The 15989-nt window shown below is 39.5% G+C and overlaps 1 protein-coding gene across 1 annotated transcript in view; it reads right to left on the reverse strand.

The window, feature by feature from the left end:
• Nucleotides 1–15989, reverse strand: part of RBFOX1 (RNA binding fox-1 homolog 1) — a 2506415-nt gene that overhangs the window by 99838 nt on the left and 2390588 nt on the right. Inside the window, exons 12-14 of the mRNA XM_032144704.2 lie at nucleotides 15559–15651; nucleotides 13829–13889; nucleotides 3385–3438 (exon numbers count right to left, since the gene is read on the reverse strand). Of these exons, the coding sequence (XP_032000595.2) occupies nucleotides 3385–3438; nucleotides 13829–13889; nucleotides 15559–15651 (208 nt within the window). The remainder of the gene's footprint in view (nucleotides 1–3384; nucleotides 3439–13828; nucleotides 13890–15558; nucleotides 15652–15989) is intronic.

The raw sequence follows: 15989 nt of genomic DNA on the forward strand, positions 1-15989 counted from the left end.
TGTTTGCAGGACTTCAAATATTTCAAAGGAATTGCTCTGCAGTGTTAAAATTACAGCAACATGTCCCCACATTGCTGAATATTATGAGCTCTGTCTACCTACATACAAACGTACAGTTGAAAACAGGAAAACATGTGGATTTTCCGGATAATCCAGATAGTGGCAGCATGAAACACAGATACTCAGATTTCTCATGTAACACTTGTGAATGTGGTGGTGGTGGTGGCAGCTGGAATCATACAGAATGATTATGTTTCCTGTCTTCTTTCATTTTACTGGTTTGCACACAGAGCAGTAGCATGATCATAGGAGACAGTCAATTCGAATCATGACCTTTAATATTAAAAAAAAAATAAACAGGCTGGGCACATCACTTGAGGTCAGAAGTTCAAGACCAGCCTAGCCAACATGGCAAAACCCTGTCTCCACAAAAAAACACAAAAACGAGCCGGGCATGGTGGCGGGCGCCTGTAGTCCCAGATACTTGGGAGGCTAAGGCAGGAGAAATGCATGAACCCAGGAGGCGGAGGTTGCAGTGAGTCGAGATCGTGCTACTGCACTCCAACCTGGGCAACAGAGCAAAACTGACTCAAAAAAAAAGGGCCGGGCGCGGTGGCTCACGCCTGTAATCCCAGCACTTTGGGAGGCTGAGTCGGGTGAATCATGAGGTCAGGAGATCAAGACTATCCTGGCTAACATGGTGAAACCCCGTCTCTACTAAAAACACAAAAATTAGCCAGGCGTGGTAGCGGACGCCTGTAGTCCCAGCTACTCGGGAGGCTGAGGCAGGAGAATCGCTTGAATCCGGGAGGCAGAGCTTGCAGTGAGCTGAGACCGCGCCGCTGCTCTCCAGCCTGGGCGACAGAGCAAGACTCCGTCTCGAAAAAAAAAAAAAAAAAAAAAAACAACAACAAAAACCCCAGTATCAACTGGTTGCAAAGAACATGAGTTCTGAGGTGATCAAAGCCTGATTTCAAAATCTGGCCTCCTCCCGACCAGCTGAAATCTCAGAGCACTAATACCAACTTTTTGCATTTTAGTTTCCTCATTTGGAAAATTGCCATGAGGATTAAATACATTAAACTTATGTACAGTGCTTAGAACAGTGCTGTCCCATAGAAAGTATCCAGTAAATATGAACTTACGTTATAACATTTTCTCTTCCTCTAACCTAATGATCTAACTTCTGAGGCTGGGCCCTGGGCTAATCTGAATAGCTGCTCTAATGTTCCAGAAGTCATGCAGATTAATTTATTCTTACAGTTATAAATCAGTCTCAACTATTTCTCTCATCTTAATTTCCTCCTAAACACCCACAGATATGTTTGTGGCTATGAAAGCACAAGTAACGGGGATATTAGGTGTTTTCCTGCTTAATAGACCCAAGGGTGACTGTCGACTCCATTGTGCAGGACCAGAAAAAATGTAAAAATGCATTTCTCCATCTCCACCAGAACGCTCACATCCATACCCTTCCTCCCCACAAGAAGGCTTCTTGTTCTTCACTGGACTATTTTAGGCTGAAAATATGCACTCGGATATGTGCATACAGACAGAGAAACTGACATTTCTTGAGTCTAACTACTCCATTCATAGGCAGTGCCTGCTGCGGAGACATGGAAGCTGTTGTCTGACTTTTCAACCATTGGGAGTATTTGATTTCCTTGCAGCTTTGCACAAAGATGCATCCCAGCAATACATGCCATGTTCTCTGTGTCCCCTGAATAAACTGCCATGCCCCGATCCCAGAAATTAACACCCCCTAAATGAACACGCTGAGAACTAAAAGACTAGTACTCTCATCAATGAAGAAAAGAATCTCTCTCTCTCATAGCATACTCAGAATTCAGCGGAATATGCGGCTAACTTTCCCTTCCTGGCAAAGAGATTAACATACTCATTTTTGTTTACTAAATGTTTACACAGTGCTGGCTACACACCACTCTTCATATATTAACCCATTTAATTCTAATAAATTACTATGAGTTTGTTACTATCATCTCCATTTAACAGATGAGGAAACTGAGGCACAGACAGGTTAAGTAACTTGCCCAGAGTCACACTGCTGGTTGGTAGGGGAGGCAGAATCTGAACCTGAGCTGTGTAGGCATGGTTTCCATGTTCCTTACTCAGCAGAGGTGTCTTCTCAGGAGGTAGGGTTTGCAATATGATCATGGAAAGCCTGACGGCTCAGTCTCTTCCCCCATAAGAGTGAACGCAGCTATTTTGCAGCGTTAGAATCCCTGGACTTAACCCAGGCTCCTGGTAAAACTCACACATGAAGAACAGCTCCAAACATCGCCTACGTAAAATCCAGGAATCAGTTATCCTGTTGAGCCTTTCCAGATTTACCACATTTTTTAACTTAAATTTTGTCAGACTGGTTGTTGTGCCAGAGTAGCTAAGTTTTCTATGTTCCCTTCTCATCTACAAGGGTCAGAGTTTAGTATCAGGAAAATGACAAAAGTTACGCAGCCCAGGAAGAAAGAAAGCAAGGGGTATGACTTACCGTCAAGAGGTTACTAAGGGAGTGGCTCTAGATCAACGGATTATTTATTTCTCCTTATTAAAAAACAGGAGCCACACCAAAGAAAGACGTCTTTTAAATATCCATGTGGCAAGTCTACTACTAAGGTCCTAAGTATTCAATGCAGCCTTGTTCAAGAGCAAGGAGACACACAGGCAGTAGTGACGGGCCAAGCCTGGGACATCGAGACATGAAATCTCAGCCACTACTGCTTCTGGGTTATGCTCTCCCAAAATTTCTAAGAGAATGGATTTCCCAGTTGAGCGGTAATTGGTGCTTAGGCAGGGAAGGGGTGAGGAGAGAGACATATTCTGGAAGGCAAAGTAGAGAGAAAAGGAATTGCTAAGGGAAATTGATTAATGAAAGAAGACAGACAACTTAGTAGTTATTGAAATAGGCCTTCCCTTGGCAATTCAAAATCACTCCCTCATTATTGGAATAATTAAGCCAACTCAACTCTCTGCTTTGCCAGGAAAAAGAAAATGCCAACCCCAAATGGAAATGTATGGCTAAAACACACATTCAGGCACTTTGAAATACAATGGGCGTGAGCAGCTCACCATTTGTTCAATACACTATTGAACAAAGTCACAATGCTTTTTTAGGGCAAAATCAATGTGAATTGTCCTAAGGAGCAGTGGCTCCATGCTGACCCCCCAACCATGAAACTTACACGATTCCCTTGTAATTTTTAAACTGTTTTAAGTACTCTTGATTTTGCCCAAAGAAATCATTTAGAACTTGTTAGGACAGGAATTCACTTGCTTCAGGTTATTTTACAAAACTCATTCATTCTTGGCAGGCAAAGCACATTTAGAAAAGACCAAGAAGACTTCGTGCAAAGACAATCTCTGTACCTGCATAGAATTCGGGACTGTAGACTGCACCCACAACTGGATTCAATTTCCAGCCTTAAAACAAATATACAAAAACGTTATTATCACATTTGATTCAACATCTTATATAATTGCAAATGAATCACAAATCAAATGGGTTAAAGTATCTTATTTTGTATCTTAAAATGTAAAGGAGGTGTTGTTTGGGCATGCATAAAAATAATTAAAAACCACACATAAGAAAATAGATTCATGCCCTTCTTTGATTTTCTGCCAGTACAAGTTAATGGAGTGGAAACTACTGACCAGCCACAAGTGAACCCTTTGAAAATGACATGGTAATTAATTTTCTACTTCATCAATATTTTTTAGAACTACTATAATAATTTCAATTTTTTCTTATTTTATATATCACTGCTAGATAATCCATCACACCCCTCTGCATTAAGTTCACAAAAATTAGAAAGCTTCCATAAACAAAATTCTTGGCAGCAATATATTCTAACAATTGTCATTCCTAATTATAACCTCGAGATATTAGAGAATTCCAAAGTGCTTCATGAAAACCAATGAAAATGATATTTTATCCCCTAGAGATTTACTGTGGAATACATTTTAATGCATTCAGGAACCGTAAAAAATTCTTAATCAATGCATGATATCTAAGGTAACTTTCAAATAACCTGTATATATGATTAACAGAATCCTGTTATTTTCCAAATGTCCTGGATGGAGAGTTTTTTGTAAAATGAATCCTGGGCCTTTAGAAATCTTTACTCACAAAAAAGAGCATACAAGAATATTCTCAAATTGGAAAGCACATTACATATATGCTGGGCATTATTTAGGGAACAATTTCCAGAGAATGATCACGTTTTAGGGTTTTGTGATTGTTTCCTGCTCCTGCTGGCTAAGTCTTTATAAAAGCATCCATGTGGGCCGGGTGAAGTGGATCACGCCTGTAATCCCAGCACTTTGGGAGGCCAACACAGGCAGATCACGAGGTCAGGAGTTTGAGACCAGCCTGGCCAACATAGTGAAACCCCATCTCTACTAAAAATACAAAGAATTAGCCAGGCATGGTGGCGGGTACCTGTAATCCCAGCTACTTGGGAGGCCAAGGCAGGAGAATCGCCTGAACCTGGGAGGCAGAGGCTGCAGTGAGCTGAGATCACACCATTGCACTCCAGCCCAGCTGACAGTGCAAGACTCTGTCTCAAAAAAAAAAAAAAAAAAAAAAATCCATGCAGGTTGGGCACGGTGGCTCATGCCTGTAATCCCACCACTTTGAGAGGCCAAGGCAGGCAGGTCACTTGAGAGTTTCCAGAGACCAGCCTGTCCAGCATGGCGAAAGCTTGACTCTACTAAAAATACAAAGTAGTAACAACTAATCAGGCTGAGGCACGAGAATCGCTTGAACCCGGGAGTCAGAGGTTGCAGTGGGCCGAGATGGTGCCACTGTACTCCAGCCTGGGTGACAGAGTGAGATTCTATCTCAAAAAGAAAAAAAAAACCTTGAAAGGCAGAGGAGGGTAAGGTATGTACTCCTTTGCGCTGAGTCCTTGAGCAGAGGGTCAAATACCAAAGGTCCTTTAATAAATGTTTTTGAGAAAAGGCAATGATTAAAGTTTGAATGTGAAGGAAGGTATTTTTGACAGTAAGAACTCTCTGAGGTTTGCCAAGAAGAGAGAGGTGTGATTTTCTGCCCAACCTAAGAATAGCCCAGAGGTGTTCTTAATATCCACTAAGGAAAACAGAGGCTCACTAACTCACCAGACAGGTCAGTGTGTCTATTGAAATCCAGAACTTTCTAAAACTTGATAAGAATGTTTTCTAAGAACTTTCAGTTCCAACTTGAAGAAGCTAGGTGGTTTACAGCCCCCGGGATGATCTTAGAATAGAGTTTCTCAAAGTGTTATACTTCTGTTACCTGGGAGGCATATTTAATTCCTGGGCCCCATTTTTAGAGGGACAGAAAGAAACATGAAATTCTGAGACCTATTGCCCTAGCGGTTTCTGAAATTTCATACTGACACCCTCTTCTCTTGTATTAATCACATCTTGCCTTATAAGAATTTCTATAGTGATGTAAAAATAAGTATTAGTTCAGACATTTCAGAATGTGTTTTATGAGTATGGAAATGACTTCAATTTGACCAATTGAAATTCCACTGCTTCCTTTTTTAAAAAAAGTTAATTCCTGAGGATATGGGAATTAATATCTACAGTTCAACTTGCAGTCTAAGAAAAAGTACGAAAAACTAGTTGAAAATAAAGCTGCAGGCCGGGCGCGGTGGCTCACGCTTGTAATCCCAGCACTTTGGGAGGCCGAGGCGGGCGGATCACGAGGTCAGGAGATCGAGACCACGGTGAAACCCCGTCTCTATTAAAAATACAAAAAATTAGCCGGGCGTGGTGGCGGGCGCCTGTAGTCCCAGCTACTCGGAGAGGCTGAGGCAGGAGAATGGCGTGAACCCGGGAGGCGGAGCTTGCAGTGAGCCGAGATCGCGTCACTGCACTCCAGCCTGGGTGACAGAGCGAGACTCCGTCTCGGAAAAAAAAAAAAAAAAAGAAAATAAAGCTGCAGACATATTTAATGTTCTTTCTTTCTAGTTTTTCACAGAAAGCTAGAATTTGTAAACTCTGTATGGGGTCATATTAAATGAATAATTATTAAGTTATCACTCTTCATCCTTCCACTGTTACCCATCTCATACTCTACTGATACTCCTACCTCTTACTGGTAGTGAAGATGGTGTCTTTCCCATACTGTGCATCTCAGGTTTTGTTTCTTGAACATCCTTCCTACCTTAAATACTTTCTTTTGCGTATCAGACTTCCTTCTCCTTTTCACTAAAGGTATACTTATCAATGAATTTTGGTGTAGCTCTTAAAGATGATAAATTTGCCAATGGACTCTCATTTTCTAAAAGCAAAAAATTCCAGATCTCTCAGAGGCATTTGAGGCTGCCTAGAAATCATGTTTATCTCATCTGCCTACCTACCTATCCATCTATCTACTGATCTATCTATAAACATACCAATAATCTGCCTATCCCCCTGTAATCTGCTGTTTATTTCCCTGTCTTTCTGCAAGTTATGAGTTTGCCAAGTCTACACATGGCAACCTCTTCATAAAAAAATAAAATAAATGATACTCTCGTTCATCAGGAGATCTGTGCTATCTCATGTTTGCAAGTATTAATTGTGAGAAAGGTAATTGATAAAGTCTCCTCTACAAGAAACCAACTGGGAATCTGTATGCTGCAAAATGAATTGCTTTGGTCATCACAGGAACATGAGTGCAGGTGTCAACCTTCTTCCCATCCTTGATCCCTTCTCAACAAGGCTACTCCACTCCCACTGTAGGAAACCAAAGACCTTTCTGAACTCTGCGACGGGAATGAAAACCCACTTTCTAGTCTCCCTCTTCTCCCTCTACTCATGAAACCTGTTACTCAGCAAGTCCTTCTCCCTTCAGCAAATGGAATCTCTGTCTACTTGGTTGCTCAAAATAAAATTCATCAATACTTCCTTGATTCCTCTCTTACCCTCATACCCCATGTGCAATCCATTAGAAAATCCTGTTGGTTAAAACTTGAAAAGTTCTTCCCTCTTTCTCCATTGCCACCACTGCAGACCAAGGCATTTCTATCTCTGCCTGGACAAGTCCGACAACAGAAATGCCCTAATTCTCACTGTCTCCTCTTCCTCCTCCTTCCCCCTGTCCATTCTGGTCATGGTGACCAAAGCAATTTTTAAAAAGAACATCAGATTTGTCATCCTGCTACTCAGAATTCAATAGCTTCTTCCCAACTTAAGATAAGCACACATGTCCTCCCTTAGTCAATAAGCACACACTAACTATTAACCAAACTATTTGGTACCTCTTTGGTACCACTTCCCTTTTTCCCTGTCCTCGTCTCTCCCAGCTACAGTGACACTGGCCATTTTCATCTTTATAAAACCCCCAAGACCACTGTATATCAAAGTCTCTTTGTATCCACTTCTCCTTCTGCTTGGAGAACTCTCTAGCTTTTCACAAAGTCGACTTCATGTTATTTAGGGCTCTGGAGTCTTTTCAGAACATGCCAGTTAATGTCACTTTCCCACCTCCTCTTAGAGTTACTCTTGGATTCCATGATTCCATTCCCAGTTTTATTTTCTGCATTGCCGTTAATGCTATCTGGATTTAGCTTCTTTCTTTCTTTGCTTGCTCTTGTCTTTTATAACTATTCTCCCTCATTAAAATTAACAGTCAAGCAGGCAAGACTGCTGTCCAACATGAATCTCCAGCACCTAAAACGTTGTTTGGCAAAGTAAGCATTCCATAAATATTTACTTGGTTTTTCTCTAAAGAAACTAAAGGAATATAGTTTTTTCCTAATAGACTAATTTTTTTTTGGCTCTGATTATGTCTCCTTCCAATCTTCAAGGACCTGCTTCCTTCCATAGACTATACATTAAATAAACAAGAATCCTGTTAGAGATGACTGTTGTCCTGGTTGCTTAGTTGAAATTACTTTTTTGATGTAGGTGTTTATTGCTATACACTTTTTGATTAGCACTGCTTTTGCTGTATCCCATAGAATTGGCATGCCGTGTTTCCATTTTAATTTATATCAAGAATTTTTAAAATTCCTTCACTGACCCAATGGACATTCAGGAGCACACTGTTGAATTTCCATGTATTTGTACAGTTTCTGAAGTTCCTCTTGCTATTGATTTCTAGTTTTATTCTATTACGGTCTAAGAAAATACTTGATATAGTTTAGATTTTTTAAAAATTTGTTGAGACTTGTTTGGTGGCCTGACATGTGGCTTATCCTGGAGAATGTTCCATGTGTTGATGAGTAGATGACGTATTCTGCAGCTGTTGGATAAGGTATTCTGTAAATATCTGTTATGTCCATTTGGTCTAGAATCCAGCCCTTGAAAATCACCTCCACTCAGATTTACAGAACTTATGTGGGCTTATGTAAATACATGCAAATCACATGCAAATGAGCCCACATTCCCTGTGACTCCTCCTGGTACCTGGAAGAGACCCTTGGGATAACCCTGCTGGAGATAAGAGCCTGCACTGTCAGGAAGATGAACAAAATGATCCCATTTTTAATTTCTTAGGCAGTTTGTGTATGTCCCCAGGCCTTGCAAATTCAGAGATTTTGATCAAGGACATTAAACTGAACAATGAGGCTTACAACAAAAGGAGAATGGCTGATAAGGCCCACAGGTCCCAGCCTCCCAGGGCCCCCCAGCCCGGCAACAAGGCAATGGAGCAGAGACCAGACGTCTTGGGGTCTGGCTCTGTATCAGACACACAAGCAGTTTAGACCCCTCTGTGGCCGGGACACAAGGGGCTACATCTGAACTGGCACTCCCCTCCCCAAATTTAGCTTGTCAAAGGTCAAGTGTCAGAATTTCTAAAATATGCTGCTTAAGACCTCCAGTGTTAACTATGACTGCACTGGGTGTTAAAAGGCCAAGTCTGAATGTGCACACAAAAAACATCAGCACAGGCTTTCTCTAAGGCTTTGCTGGGTTACATATCAAAGAAACGCATTCCAGAGAGCACCCTTATGTACACTACAGGAGTTACAAAAACTGCCTGTCAATGCTTTCTAAAGACATATACTAAGGATGCCACAGACCTGGCAGCTGACATGGTACAGGTGGCAACTCTCAAATACCAAAAAAAAAAGAAGCGAGGTGTGCACTGGGTACAAAGGTGTTTTCTTTGGGTTCACTGAATATTCTTTAACGGCATGTATTTATTGCCAACATTTAAATTCCATCTAAAACACAGGATTTCTATTTCTCTTGAAACATTGGTAGAAATGCTAACTTTAAGTTGAGAATCCCTCAGAGACAGACTTATTAGAGGTGGTCAGGGGCTATTGGATTTAACTCCCCACTTAGTCACATTTGCTACTGCTCCCCCTTCTGAGCCTGATAGGGAGATCAAATGTTGAGATCTTTTATTGTTACTTCGTGGTGGTGGTGGTGGTGGTGCTGATTTTTCCTAGTAGATAAATATTGTGCTTTACTTCAGTAAGAAAACAATAGCCAGTCCCAAAAGACTGAGTTTTTCAAAGACTCTCTATTTGCTTATTTTACTTGTTCGGCCCCTTTAGCATCTGAAGAATTGATCCTTAAACTAGTATCTCTCAGGGAATTCAACTACCCATGACAATAAAGGAATAATATGGTGACTTAATATTGAGACTATGTGTAATCAAATACTACTGTGCTATAAATAGTAGTAAAAATAATCTTTTAGGCCACTTTGCATACCTCGCATTGTGTTGAGCACTTTCTCTCATAATTATCACAAAGAACTATGATGTATTTCCCATCATTTGTTCAGTTCCCACTAGACAGCTGGCACATGGAGAGTTTAAGCAACTTCCTACAATTCAACAGCCAGTGAATGGAAGAACTGATCCTGGCAACAAAGTCTACCTCTCTCTGGAGTCTTGGATATGTTTTCCCCATTTTCATCCTTCCTAACATCTCTAAGAAAATGAAAAAGCCATGTCTAGCACCCATGCTTCCCCAGCATCCAGGAAATGCTTGTGAATTCAGCTCTCAATCTTGTATTGTAGATCCAACATTTGACCCCCAAAGAACACAGCAAACCCCAACTCCTCTGTGTGGCTAGGTGTCCTTAGGAGAAATAGCAATAGAGAAATAGTCCAATCCCCTCTTTGTGGAACTTTTTAATACAATGTGCAGAAGCCTACAGCTCATTCTACAGCTTTTCGTTATATCATTGCTTAAATATCCTGAGAATAGTATCCACACCCTCTGTGTTATTAACTATAACCCTCTATAATAGACAGGCATCTTATCACATTTAGAATTCAGTCTTATTTATTACTGGAAACTTTGCAGCTGCTAAAAGTTTTTCTGGATACATGACTGAAGTAATGCATGAAGGTGATGCTGGCATTGATAACTATATTTCATCACCTGGAGATGACCTGAAACTTTGATAGCTCCAGTAATTTATAATTTTGCTGAAGTACAATTTCTATGCTTTGTGAGAATGAATTATGTAGCTAATGAGTGAACCTCACCGATGGCTTAATTTTCTCATTTCAATGTGACTTTATTGGTCCCAACTTACCCTCTTTTGCTATAACTCTATCTTCTTCCTTATTAAGGATTTGAAAGGGCCCTATATTTTTTCAGTAATATTGTATTGACACTTAAGGGAATTTATCTGCAGTGGCGATACTCATGAGTTGAACCTTGGGATAGCTTGGAGAACTACTTTTCTTTTAATACCAAGGTTCTCCATAATCTCCACTACAGAAGCCACAGTCTTTATATAATTAGAATTGAAATTTGTGTTTTAAATAAATTCTACCGTGTCTATCCATCAACCCGTTAGGTGCTATACACAGTATGTGTGACAGGAACAATAATCTGAGTTCCCTTTTGCAGGTACATAGAGGAGAGACCCATATGACTCACTTATTCCTGGAAACTGAGTTCATGGCTACCTGGAGTGTGACATGGGATGTGCATGCCAACATCTGGCAGGACCACAAGGTTGCACATTTAATAATTTCTTTGTTATTGTAGTTGGTTGCCACTTGAGTGCATTTCTACAAGAAGACAAAGGGAAAGCGATGCCTGATACACACACCCATGGTCACAGCATCTTGTTACTTCATAACAAAAAGAAAAGGCTAGGCCAGAAGTGGTGGCTCATGCCTGTAATCTTAGCATTTTTGGAGGTCAAGACAGGCAGATCGCTTGAGCTCAGGAGTTTGAGACCAGCCTGGGCAACATGGTGAAACTCCGTCTCTACAAAAAATAAAAAAAAACTAGCCAGGCATTGTGGCACGTGGCTGTAGTCCCAGCTACCAGGGAGGATTGCTTGAGCCTGGGAGGCAGAGGTTGCAATGAGCCCATATCGTGCCACTGCCCTCCAGCCTGGATGAAAAAGTGAGACCCTGTCTCAAAAAAAAAAAAAAAAAAAAAGGCTTTATTAATTACTTCATCTTCTCTAGCCTCAATGTTGCATCTCTAAAATAGGGATAATGATGTCCTCTTTACAGGACTTCGTTTGTGTCCAGTGCACTTAAAATGCCTCACATAATGCATACCTCATATTCCAGAAAGGCTAGTTATTTATAAATGGGCTTTGAATTGTGTTAAAACATCCTACAGGTCTAGTTTTCAGTCCCTGGTCATAAAATTGATCAATAACTCTTTTAAAATAAATATACATGCACATGGCTTATGAAATACTTGGCTTTTCTTGCTCCAGCTTCTCACTCAGCACACATGAGCAGCTAGTCATATGTAGACAAGCACACATGTGCCTGGGCACCTGTGCAACTTCATAATTAAAGACTATGCCCAACTGTCAGGTTGATGTCACCATATATTAAATCTGGCAAGTTTCAGAGTCATTACTTTTACCCAAGTAGAAAGGCTGTATGACATATAAATCAGAGGTTTGCTTCAGTTCAGCACTGGGCATTTAAAGTCTGGTATGAAAATAGCCTATACCATTTAAGGGCATGTTTTGGTTGATAAAGCTGAGAAAAAGAGTCAGCAGAATAGATAATTCTTCTGGTCTTTCAACTTAGAGCCCTATTATACAGACGGTGTGTCCCTGGTGAATGATGCCCCTTTTAAAATTTGGAGCAAACTGACTGTCAAATTGGTATTCAATGGCAAAAGAAACAGGAAAATCAAAACTACCAAATGATAATACATTGCTAGATCATTGTTTTCTTTTATTGTGATAAACAATCAGTATTTAGTTCTGATTGAACCTATTTATCTGTTTTGTGTAATATTATACAACCACTGAAATGAATTAGTCTAGTATCTATTAAATTGAAAGAACTCTATATAGATTTATAAAAAACCCAATTAAAAATGACAGGTCTATCATGATATCATTCACATAAAAATGTATACAATACTGTGAATACTACAAAGGAACACCTACTACATTTATAGGCATGAATACGCAAAATAAAACTGTAGACAACAATCTGTAATAGTGGCTTCCTGTGAGGGGGGAGGTAGGAAACCAGGGTGGCAATGGGGTTATTTAAAATACTTTTTTACTTTAACAAAATCTGCATCTCCATGTGCAATTAAAACTTTACAAGTATAAAATTCCATATATCTCCTTTTGATGTAATAAAGTTATATTATTTTTATAAACCTAAATCAAAGAAAAAATGTTTGCCAGTCTCACAATTCAACACAACCATTAGCATTCTGGCATATTATCATCATTTATCTAAAGTTATGCTATAAACATTTATTCCAGTTTTTTAATTATGAGACCCTTTATGGTCTTTATCCTGCTCATTTTAATGGGTATAATATTCTACCATGTGTATATACTCCAACTTACTGCATTGCTTTAATTTTTGTACAATTAAGTATGTGATTAACATAGTGGCAGGTTTCTTCCTCATGTATCTTAAGAGATACTTATTTTGAGAGGAATTAAAGAATCAAAATGTTCAAACATTTTTAATAACTCATATGTGAATGCTTTTTAGGAGGAGTTTTCAGAAGTTTTATTGATAAAAACAGAAATTGCAGGCTGGGCGCGGTGGCTCACGCTTGTAATCCCAGCACTTTGGGAGGCCGAGGCGGGTGGATCACGAGGTCAGGAGATCGAGACCATGGTGAAACCCCGTCTCTACTAAAAATACAAAAAATTAGCCGGGCGTGGTGGCGGGCGCCTGTAGTCCCAGCTACTCGGAGAGGCTGAGGCAGGAGAATGGCGTGAACCCGGGAGGCGGAGCTTGCAGTGAGCCGAGATTGCGCCACTGCACTCTAGCCTGGGCCACAGAGCGAGACTCCATCTCAAAAAAAAAAAAAAAAACAGAAATTGCATTGTCCTGATGGGGTCTGCAATACACAGCAACATTCTCAACTAGCCCAAAATAACACTGAGCAGCCCAGAGAGGAACAAATAACCCACTCACACATTCTGCTAACCCTGTGGAATTCAGACATGAGGTATCCTCCAAATCACTTCAAATGCCTAATCTCTCTGGAGAAGACTCAAAGACAGAATAAATTATGTGACTGCACTTCCAGGAATGCTTAGTAATCAACAAGGAGATGGTACTGAAAAGCAAACAAACTAAACCTCCAATTCTCCCCTCAACTTACTGTAATAACCAATGAAATTATCAAACTAATTTCCAAATAATTACTGCATCTCAATCCCAAACAAGAGTTATTCTAGAAAGAAGGGAAGAAGAGCATGCACACTTAACCTGAACACTCCATTTGCCTTTGTTGTGAAAATGATCTTACTGACGTAGGTGGTTCACTGTAGCAGGTCAGTAGTAAAAACACAGTGTCAACGCCCAGGCAAACACAGCTTGTCGTAATAGAATCTCTGGTTAAATTACTTAAAGAGTCAGAGGTAGAGAGAATCTCTTGTAAAAGGCCAATCTCTACTTACCATTTGTATAAGGGTTGACGGTCTTTTTATTTGTCATTACACGTGCTGTGGCATTATTTACCTATGTACATAGAAAACTGAAATAAGCACATATTCTAGGGCCAGCTCCCAATTCAATTAGTTGCATGCATTATGACCGTGATTACTTATTAAAAAAAGAAAACTAAAAACTAAAATGCATTTTAATTTATAAAAGGCAGTAAGTGCATAACAAAATCATACATTTTTAAAATTACATTTACTTCATAACCGTTTAACTTACAAATCATTTCAATAAAGCAATGTCATATCATTAAGAGTTTAATAAAGAGACAGTAAAAGCAAATTAAAAGATACTGCATAATTGAAGATTTAAAAGCATGCGTGTACTCCATGGTAACACAGAAACAAGAAATATTTTTTAAACATAAAATAAAATTCATATGAAGGAGCATGCAGTGGAGAAGAGAGAAGAGACAAGGTACAAGGGAACATAAATGTCAAAAAAAGGGACAAACAAGTCTTAGCCGTGTGCAACACTTTAGGAGGGAAAGAACCATCAGGAAAGCAACATCTAGCATTCAACACTTGGAACAAGAGCCTTTTACATCGCAAGAATTAACAAAATCATTCAAGCTTTAAAGTCACAGCTAACAAAAGGATAAAAGAGAGGGTGCATTGTTTAACACAATATGGAGTTAACAATCTGAGTAAGATGTGCGCCGTTCATAACTCAATCCAGTCAGTGCCTCCCAGGCTAGCTTAGAACGTACACTCAATTACAGGCGTACCAATATCCAAAAAAATAGAGCATCAAGAAAACTTAATACGACAAGTCAAAAAAATTCACGTGGTATATATATATATGTATATAGATATATCAGCACTAAATACGTGAAACGGCAGATGGACTTCACCACTTACCATTCACCACCATCGCCAGCATGGGTTTGTATACAGTTACCATGGTTACTGAGAGTTTGGTGAGGGGCCTAAGCGTTATCGTCGAAGGGGAAAATGAAAGGCAAAATATGCAACATCTTACTCCAAAGACTAAAGCATTTGCAACTGGTATTAAAAAAAAAAAATTAACAAATATGACCCTGTGGCTATTTTGCGGGAGATCCCAGTGGCACAAATAGCAGACTCTGAGTGTCAGTATTTTGGTATTTATGCTTTCAGTGAACAGGGGCCAGATATTGAACAGGAAATCCTGTTTGGTTATTCACTTTGTTATCAAAAGAATACAGAAATTCAAACTGGCTTCTTGAAAAAAAAAAAAAAAAAAAAAAAAAAAACCAAAACCCAATCTTTTTTGCTTTCCCAATTTGGTTTAATTTGCAAACCACTGTGGATCCCTCTTCAACCCTGAAGTGGAAAGAAAAAGAAAAAGAAACTGTTCTGTATTTTGTTTGGTTTGCAACACTGTCTATTCTTTGGAACCTACTGCACCCATTGATTATAAAACATGGAAAATAACAACAACAAAAAAAACCCTTTCCGATTAATCTTTCTTTTATCTCACGTTTGCCATCCACCTTTCAGCGGTATAAGAGTAACATAATAAAGTAAAATTAAAAAAAAAAGTAAGGCCAGTTTTCCTTTTTATATATAAAAAAATATATATATATATAAACAATGAGGGGGAATAGGGTCACATACAAGACGCCAATGATGCATCTGGAACAACGAATGAGCGTGAAGCAGACATTTATAAAAAAGATGAAAAGGAAAATATTTTGAACATGCACCTCGATTTTACGGCCCTCTACCACGGTGCCGTGTAATTTCTCCCTCGCCCTGTCCGCATCGGCACTATTTTCGAAAGTTACGAAACCAAATCCCTGCATGCAGGAGGGAGAAGGGAAAACAACATGCAGATTATTATTTCAGTCAACGACCACTTGGTAATGTTCTCTCGCTTTAATTTCTATTTCTTGTCCTGGCTTCAGTTCTGTAACATGCAAATTAGAGAAATTATAAGAGTACTGAGATGTGCAATAATTAAGCGACAAATGTGAACAAGATATTTTTTTCTGTCACCAGTTAGCTGTAACCCCTGAAGTATTCAAAGAAGGATACCAAAAATACCTTTCTAAATGTCACTACAGAAGAAAATAAATCTAACGAAAAGAAAATGAGATCAAAATAAATTTACAGTGTCTTCACAGAGAATAAAATG

Source organism: Hylobates moloch, unplaced genomic scaffold (assembly GCF_009828535.3).
Source record: "Hylobates moloch isolate HMO894 unplaced genomic scaffold, HMol_V3 SCAFFOLD_23, whole genome shotgun sequence".
Lineage (NCBI taxonomy): Eukaryota > Metazoa > Chordata > Mammalia > Primates > Hylobatidae > Hylobates > Hylobates moloch.